At 36.2% G+C, this 8,805-nt stretch overlaps 1 protein-coding gene across 1 annotated transcript; it reads left to right on the top strand.

The window, feature by feature from the left end:
• Positions 1-162: 162 nt before the first annotated feature.
• Positions 163-2,239, top strand: LOC149195766 (caffeic acid 3-O-methyltransferase-like). Its single transcript, XM_089408798.1, has 3 exons — positions 163-1,106; positions 1,517-1,581; positions 1,707-2,239. Exons 1-3 carry the CDS (start codon positions 335-337, stop codon positions 2,004-2,006), a joined length of 1,137 nt encoding a protein of 378 aa, XP_089264924.1. The 5' UTR covers positions 163-334; the 3' UTR covers positions 2,007-2,239.
• The last annotated feature ends 6,566 nt before the right edge of the window (positions 2,240-8,805 follow it).

Below are 8,805 nucleotides of genomic sequence, written 5' to 3' on the forward strand. Positions count from 1 at the left end.
GTCGTATATAAAGTAGCTACAGCGCATGTAGAAAGGTCAAAATATTATATAGAAATGAACACAACTTATCATTACAACTTCAGAAAACGTTGTATAAATGGTAAATCGTCAGTTTTAAGTTGACGCTCTTAATTTGTGTGGGCCATAAATCGAAACTCGAAGCAAAATATTGACGATCAGTAGTTTGGGCCTGGTTTTAAATCAAGCTCACTGAATTCGAATGACAATGCAAAGTGTGACGTTCTAGGCGACACAAAGCTACCGCCAAATATTATATATTTGGCATCCCTCTTCGTTTGCTATCCAACTGATCTGTGGTAAGTTAAAGAGCTGTATGCACATTCAAGCTGTGAACAAGGAAGGGTTTCTTGTTCAGGCTCCGGATATGAATATGCAATCTGTGAAGGACGAAGAGACGCTTCGAGCTTCGGCCCTAAGTCTGGCATTTTCCTTAGAGACCCCCTTTCTTCTAAAATGTGCAATTCGTCTTAAAATCCCTGACATCATCTCCAAAGCCGGTCCCGATGTTTCTCTCTCCGTCCACGAGATCGCCGCCCAACTACCCTCTGAAGATCCCGACATGGGCGCCCTTTCCCGCATTCTTACTTACCTATCCTCTATGGGAATCTTGCAAGCGATCGTTCCACCGGAGGGAGTTAATGCCCCCATGAACATAAAATACGGCCTTACCAATCTCACCAAAACCTACTTCACCTCCGATGATATTAGTTCGCGAAGCCTTGTTCCCTTCGTTCTTTTGCAGACACACCCAGTTTACGTTACCGCCTGGGACCATATTCACGAACGTGTGCTTCATGGCGGCGATAATTTCAAGAATTCTAGTGGCAATGGAAAAGACTTCTGGAATTTCGCAGCCGGCGATCCGGAGTTGAATGCCATCTTCAACGCAGGCATGGTCTCCGTAACAAAGGCCACTATCACAGATGTCTTAGCTGTTTATGATGGCTTCAAAGACATCAACACGCTGGTGGACGTGGGCGGAGGGCGCGGGGAAGCGTTGAGTCTCATAATTGAAGCGCATCCTCATATTCGCGCTATCAACTTTGATCTTCCTCAAGTCATCGCAACTGCACCAACTCTCCCTGGTATCTCTAATTTATCTCTAATTTTTCTAATTCGTTATTCTTAATCTTTATATAGTTATCTATGGCCATTTTCGCTGCCTCATTTATAAGATATTATCATGATTTAAATTTAAATTATAAATAGGAGGCGTTTACCAAATTGTTAAAAAGTAGTGGGAATTTAGACACAAATATTTCAAGAAATTTTGTAGTAATAGTATTTGAATGTAGAATTAGATGCAACATTATCAAAAATCTTTTAAATATTCAAAATCTTAAAATTTGAAAACTATAGCATAAATTTACAAAAAAATTATAGTTTCACACATGTATATAAACATTTATATCTAAATCAAACTCCTCCTCCTTATTTTTATTATGAGGATAGCGTGTTCCTTATGTATTCGTTAATCCTATTCTAATTCACGCAGGCGTACAGCACATGAGCGGAAACCTGTTTGAGAGCGCACCTTCTGCAGATGCGATTTTTATGAAGGTGAGTAATACTGTTGGCTGTTGTGATGGACTTTATTTGGACGTTAATTATTTGGTAATATTTATATGCAAGATATTAGTACTTTATTTACTTATAAAAGTTTACTTTGGATTTGCCCGAGAAAGAATTTTCTGCATAGTTGGAACGATGAAGACTGCATCAAGCTGCTGAAGAACTGCCACCAGGCTCTTCCGGACAAAGGAAAGTTAATATTATCTGAGGTTATCTTGGATTTAACAGAAGGTTCTGACATGATAGGATCTGCCAATGTTTTAGATTCTCTTATGTTGAATTGTTTACCGGGAGGTGGTGAAAGGACCCAAAAACAATGGAATGATCTCCTCCAAGCAGCCGGTTTTTCTATCTCTAAAATCGTGGGGAGGAACGGCACCTTAACTAAAGTTATTGAAGCAATCAAGTCCTAAATGTTTAGGTATACTCGTACAGTTTATTTATCGCAGAAAATTAGTGTGCTTCTAAACCTTAGAAAGATATGGAGCAAGTTCATATATTGCATTATTGATATAGTAATGTTACCTACGAATAATCACGTTGTCTCCACCAAAATATAATCACGTTGTCTCCACCAAAATATATTCAGAACTCATGATGTAATCGCATATTTTTGGTTTGATTTATTATATTTGTGTTGTGTCGACTTTACGGTGTATGTCTACTGGTTTATGATGTTAGTGTTTGAGAGTATTTTGATGGCGCCATGCACATCCCAGCTTCAATTGTTGCTACGCCACTAATACACAAAACAACTTATTTACAAGGCTAATGGTAAATATTTTAGCCAGGTAGTTCATGTACTACGCGGTATTCTGTTATGATTTAGAAACAACTTAGATCCCAAGGCAGATGATAAATATTTTATCGGTGCAATTCAAGGCAGATGATAAATACTTTATTGGTTTGAAAGTTGGTTGATTTTTTTGTTATTCTAGCTGAAAAGTAAACAGGTTGGTTTTAGAAGAAAAAACGACGGCATAGATAAAATATTATATTTATTATAATAAAATCATATATATAAACTGTGATGTGCTATTGTCAAGAGTTCACAATCACCAACACCCCAGTGCTTGCACACAAACTCCACATACAAGGGTTACACCTAAGTACTTCTTGCACTTTGCAAAAACATATATTGCATTATACTTAAGCACTTACTATACTTTACAATTTTTTATACTTTTTTGAAATTGGTAGAATTTATCATTTATAAAGTTTTTAAATTTAATTTTTTAAAATCTAATTTTTTAGAAGGTGCTAATTTAATGGAAGAACACTTGTTCTACAAGTAAGAGGTTAGTAGTCCAATTTCATTGTACCCTATATTCATATGAAATGACAACAATCATTTTTTTGTGATAGAAACTTTTTTTACCATTACCAATGAGCTTATAGTGAGATTTTTCTACCCCCACCAAAATATGAAATCATGATTGTCAACTAACGCTACTGCACATATGCTTCAATAGTGATAGCCATAAAAGATCCATCACCATAATTTGTTGTTATTTATATGAAATGGTGACAGTCACAATATGTCATTATAATCATTATTAGTGATGGACCTTGAATGTCACCACAACACTTATGCTTTTGGCAATGGAGCCTTTGGTGACATTCGATTTTTGGAACAAAGATTTTTTTTAATATCACCAATGAGCTTATAGTGAAATTTTTTTAACCTCACCAACATACAAAATGATGATGGTCAATGAACTTTGCCATATATATGCATCAATAATGACGACCATAAAGGGTCCAAAGGGTCCATCACAATAAATCATTGTTGTTCATATGAAATGATGATGTTCACTATCCATCATTATAATCATTATTCATGATGAACCATGACTGTAACCACAACAATGATAGTTTTGGCAATGCCACCTTTGGTGGTGTTCAGTTTTTTAGTGACATACACTAAAGCTTATCATCATTGCTCATATAAAATGGCGAAAATCACTATATGTCACTATAAATCATTGTTAGTGACATACCTTGAATACCCCCACACCACTTATACTGCCCCTCAACAATTATACTTTTAACAACTCAACAAATTCAAATATCACATAATATCGCATTTACTTATACAACTTTGTTTTATACCAATCTTTTTTTCATAAATTTATTTCCTTTTCTAAATTCTATACGAAGCTTCACAAACATCCTCTAACACTCTCTTGCAATTTCAGTCTCATATATGCTTCATTCCACTATTTTATTTTGTTCCTTTACCCAAATAAACACTCAGACAACATTTTTTACTAACTTCATACATTAAAAACAACTCACCTTTTTAAATTCAATAAATAAGTAGTACCACTTGATGCAACATATACTTCATTCCACTATTTGATTTTGTTCTTTTACCTCTAAATAAACACTCTATTTTATTTTGTTCTTTTACCCTAAATAAAGACTCTAGACAACTGCTTTTACTAACTTCATAGATGGAAAACAACTCACCTTTTTAAGTGTGCCACTTGACCCAACATATTTATACATGTGAATTGATACATAAAACTAATAAGAGTTGACCAAAAATGGAGTTTTGTTTAATGGTTATGTAATCGTGCCCACCCAATTACTTTTTTTTCACCATCGCAAATATAATTGACTCAAGCACCGTTTGGCCAATGGGATGATGTTGATGCCTTTGGGAGCTAAACCTTTTAGCCCATAGTGTCTCCTTGCAAAACCGAGTTATTATTTGCCAATCCATTAAATGATTTTTCTCGGGGGTAATTTCCTTCAAAGACAAATCGAAATTAAATATTTATCACATAATTTACGTACAAATAAGATCCGCCAGATTAATGAACATTATTTCTCACCTTCATAAAAATCGTTTCTACTATATAATTCGTGTATATGGTATTGTGGTCTTTATCATGCCCCTAGCTCTTTAACTTCAGACACTAGACTTCTGCGTGCACTTACAATTTAGTCTCCTTATCTTTCTTCAAACTCTGTAATTCTAGGTGTAAGCTCTATAACTGAGAGTGGGTCTACTGTACCCCCAAGGTAGCATCCTAGATAGGTGATGCATGCAACCTCATCAGGATTTCCAAGGCTTCTTCCTATGTTCCTATCTTTTGTTGTGACAAAGCAATCCTCGGGTGGGGTAGAAGCGAAGCTATATTCCATTCGCGGTGCTGACTATCTGTGAGCTGCATGTTAGCTTCTCGAATATGACACTTCAACCTTTGATCTAATTCCCAAGGCGTCGCATCGACCCTCATCATGATTTATTTGAATCAAATTACTAGCTCTGAGTTAGACTTAAGCTTAGTAAACTCCTTGTTCAAAGCCACTTTAGTTTCTACTAGCGATGCCAAAGGATTATCAGAACAATAATTAATATACCAAGTTAGCGCACGGCCCTGCAGAGCAGTAACCAACTGTGCCTTCTTTATATTGTCGTCAGTAATCCATTTCGCTATCCACACAACATTCGCAACAAACGAAAATTACTGTGTATCTTCACCCCCTATGCCCTTGAAAGTTGTCAGATTCATTGCATTCGCCATTTTGGATAGTGGTGGTGATGGTGGAGGTGGAGACGTGGGCAAGGGTGAATGTGGTGGAAGTGGAGGCAGAGGTAGAGTGGATGGATGATTTACTTGAGGAATCCCCTAAGAGATTAGTCAAACAATGGTTCGTGGCAGAGTCTGTTCTGCCCCTTCATCGTCACCGGGAGGAGGTCCTATCGATGGACTATACTCTGGTCTTGATCCTTTGCTATTTCTAAAGAATCGTCCACTTCACGTAGCTCCAAACATCAAGGTAATGGCATCACCCATTTTTGACATAACAATATTTTAATCCAAGTATTCAATTATCTTAGATACTTACCTCGCAGTCCCTTGAAAATCCTCGCTACGCTTCACTGTAGCTGACTCAGGTATGAACTACAAATTATGTAACAAATCCTCCTAGAATCTAATTGAGTCAATGATCAAGAACCCGTGCGATCTTGTTTTCAGAAGCTTCCAATCGTCGCACTAACTTTGGAGCACATATTATAGGATTATTAAGCTTCCACCTTTCTTGAATGTCTATTAATTTATCTAACCACTCATACAGTTCAATGGGAAAAGTGAAGAAGAAGATCTCGTCTATCTATGTATACAGATACCTGTTCAACCATTGTTCCTTTAACATGCATGGATTCCTATTTTCTTGTGCCGTGAACTTGTTAATATTCCAATCCAACCACTTCTCAATCTATTTCTTGGCCAAATTCCAATGGTGCGACATCACACGTCTCATTCAAGTAGATCTCGGTCCTAGAAATGGAACCATTTGTTGGCTTATGAGGTCCTGACCTAGGTTCAGATTTACCTGCACCAACCAACAAAACCGTACACTACTGGCCCTATCGGCACCAACCCGCTTAGCGCAACCTGCAGTGTCACCCAAAGAAGTTGGGGGGATGCAAGAACCAATTATCTGCATCTAGAGACCACTGTGATGTCTTTTAGCACCTCATATATGCTTTCACATAGGTCGATAAACTCTTAGGGCTTATTACTGCAACTCTGTTAAAATAGTCTTTAGACCTTCGTGAAGGTCTACAATCCTTGCAGACCCTTAATAGTTAATTTGTATATTTACACGCATCAGAGAGAAGATCTAAATTAGCATTCACACAACTATAATTAGGTTACTAGTAAACATCAGAGAATGCATCAACGTCTTCACGAAAATACTTAAACATGCATTGCGTACATCATCAATATTTATTCAAGAGAATCATGTAGCATTCAATCAATATTTCATAAAACATATCATTCATCGATAACACATAGGATTAACAGAAATAAGCAAAAATACGCAAGAATTCTTTGGAAACTGTCTCTATTGATCTTCAATTCAGGATTACAAACTCAAAACTACCCTACGCACTCAGCAGCAGACTCTACGTAGGCCTCTGCGTACTCAGCTATAGAGCCTTTATTCTCCTATCTAACCCACTTCTCCTTGCTATCACTTTTCACCCATTCTACTCTTCATTATCAAAAGCATGCCTTAGAATCTCTAAGATAGACCTATTTATAGCCTTTTTCATATAATGCCATGTTCTGCGGACCATGGGTGGATCTTAAAAGTGATTGAAACTTTACATAAAGCAAGGGGCTAAACCCCTTTGACTCCTATTCATCTATGCACTCTGCATCCACAAATCGCGGGGACTTTTCATTATTTACACAAAATGTACCAAAACTTGGGTTATATAAACCCAAAAACGGACCCAGGGGACCCCATCCCAATAGCTCCTATTGTAAAATGTTTGTTACTTGCTTCTTGGGATGCATCCTGATCCCAATATGTCGTGGTCATAACTATACTTGAAAAAAAATTCAAGTCCCAACATCCCCTTCTCTGATTCCCTTTCCCACAAGTGATCTAATTTCTCTTTTGTGCAATCACTCAGCTTCCATGTTTTGGAACCCCCTTCCCTTGGCAAGATTTCCTCACATTGGAAGAGTTTCATAACTTAGGCATTTAGCTGCCTCAACACAAGTCATATCCTTCATGGCGTGGTTCACGATAATCAAGAGTTAATATTGGGTTCATGTGACACCACAATGCCCCTATTCACTAATACCCGCTCTGCTTCGACTTGTTTTTATTTTACATTTTATCTAGTTTCATTCACCCAAACTGGGAAGTCCATTGTCCTCCATACATCACAACATGAAATTCCTCATGAGACTCATTATAAATAATTTGCATAAATTTAATTAATACCTCATTAGCATATTTATTTTTGAGGTGAACCCTGCAATTTTATTTTAGTTCCAATTACATCTAAGAATAACTGGTCCATAACCCAAATCATCACAAATCATTACTTTAAATTAAACTAAGTCATGGCAATGATTTAGAAATTCATTAAATCAAATGGAATATAATCATTACTTTAAATTAAACTAAGTCATGGCAATGATTTAGAAATTCATTAAATCAAATGGAATATAACTAATACTTATCTCTGAATTTCTCTTTCTTTTTTAATCCACACATATTAAGTGATTTCCAAGCCTAGTTAGCACTTAGTAGTGCTCACACATCTGCATGTAGCCTTTAACTCACACACACTAATATGGTTTCCAAAAATGGTAACATCTAGTGGTGGATATGCTACAAATAATCCCATCCGCTTCACCATGAGTATGGGCACTATGAATCTCAATAGTTTTTTATCGACAAGAATATTATTATAGGTCCACATAGTCCCATACTTGCTTATCCCAATATCATCATAGGCCTAGGCAGTCCCAATTAGTATTATTAGTAAGTATGACAATGGATCTCATATCACGCACACACACACACATATGAACATATACACATATACACATATACATATTATACAACATCATGACTTCCCTTCACTTTCCCCAGGTTGAGGAAACCCACAATCTGGGTGGTCTATATATGTGGATTGTAAATGATAGGACATGTGTCTCATTCTTTAACTATAGATATAATTTGTAATTAATATACCTATTAACATAACCTTGAACATTTCCTATTCATAGACATGACATAAACAAAATTATCTTAATCTCGTGATGATAAAATCTTGAATTATCAAGGTTTCCCCTTTCCCAATTAATTCCTCACACAACCAAGAATCTCCATAGATGCATTAAATTCATTAAAATGATTAGTTATTCTTCCATGAAAATGATCCCTCACGAACTTGTAAATTTCAATGGAATTTGTACACCATTTAAGCATTGCCATGTTCATGATTATATATGCACACATAATCACATGTGTTGGTGAGATCATATTTTAGAGAACTCCCTACATCTATGCAAAGCATGTATAGAATTGAAATAATATTTTCCAATGTGGCCAAAGTAATTATTTTATCTAAATTCCTCCCTTTTACCTTATTGCCACCACCAGTACATTCAGTGGGTATTATTCTTGCTACCATATTCAACAGTGTATCTAAACTCAACATTTTCTTCACTTCTGTTGTTTATGTGCCATTACACAACCATAATATTTTTAAATATAGGTAGCTTATCTTTCTACTATGATGGTTCTCTACCACATACCTATAGGTTTGAAGGACATCTTTCATTTCTTATCCTAATTATGATATAGAGAATGTATATAGAGGTGTCTTGGTCATGCCAAGCATGCATTTCCTAAATATTTTCAAGGTCACCCTAAACCATTCAA

This window comes from Pinus tabuliformis, chromosome 2_2, assembly GCF_031772625.1.
Source record: "Pinus tabuliformis cultivar Carrire ecotype Pingquan chromosome 2_2, CPIR1, whole genome shotgun sequence".
Lineage (NCBI taxonomy): Eukaryota > Viridiplantae > Streptophyta > Pinopsida > Pinales > Pinaceae > Pinus > Pinus tabuliformis.

Excerpts from the sequence above, each read along its gene's own strand:
- LOC149195766 (XM_089408798.1), top strand. The coding sequence starts at position 335 with ATGCACATTCAAGCTGTGAACAAGGAAGGGTTTCTTGTTCAGGCTCCG. Across the intron at positions 1,107-1,516 it reads AACTGCACCAACTCTCCCTG|GCGTACAGCACATGAGCGGA; the intron begins GTATCTCTAATT and ends TAATTCACGCAG. Across the intron at positions 1,582-1,706 it reads CAGATGCGATTTTTATGAAG|AATTTTCTGCATAGTTGGAA; the intron begins GTGAGTAATACT and ends TGCCCGAGAAAG.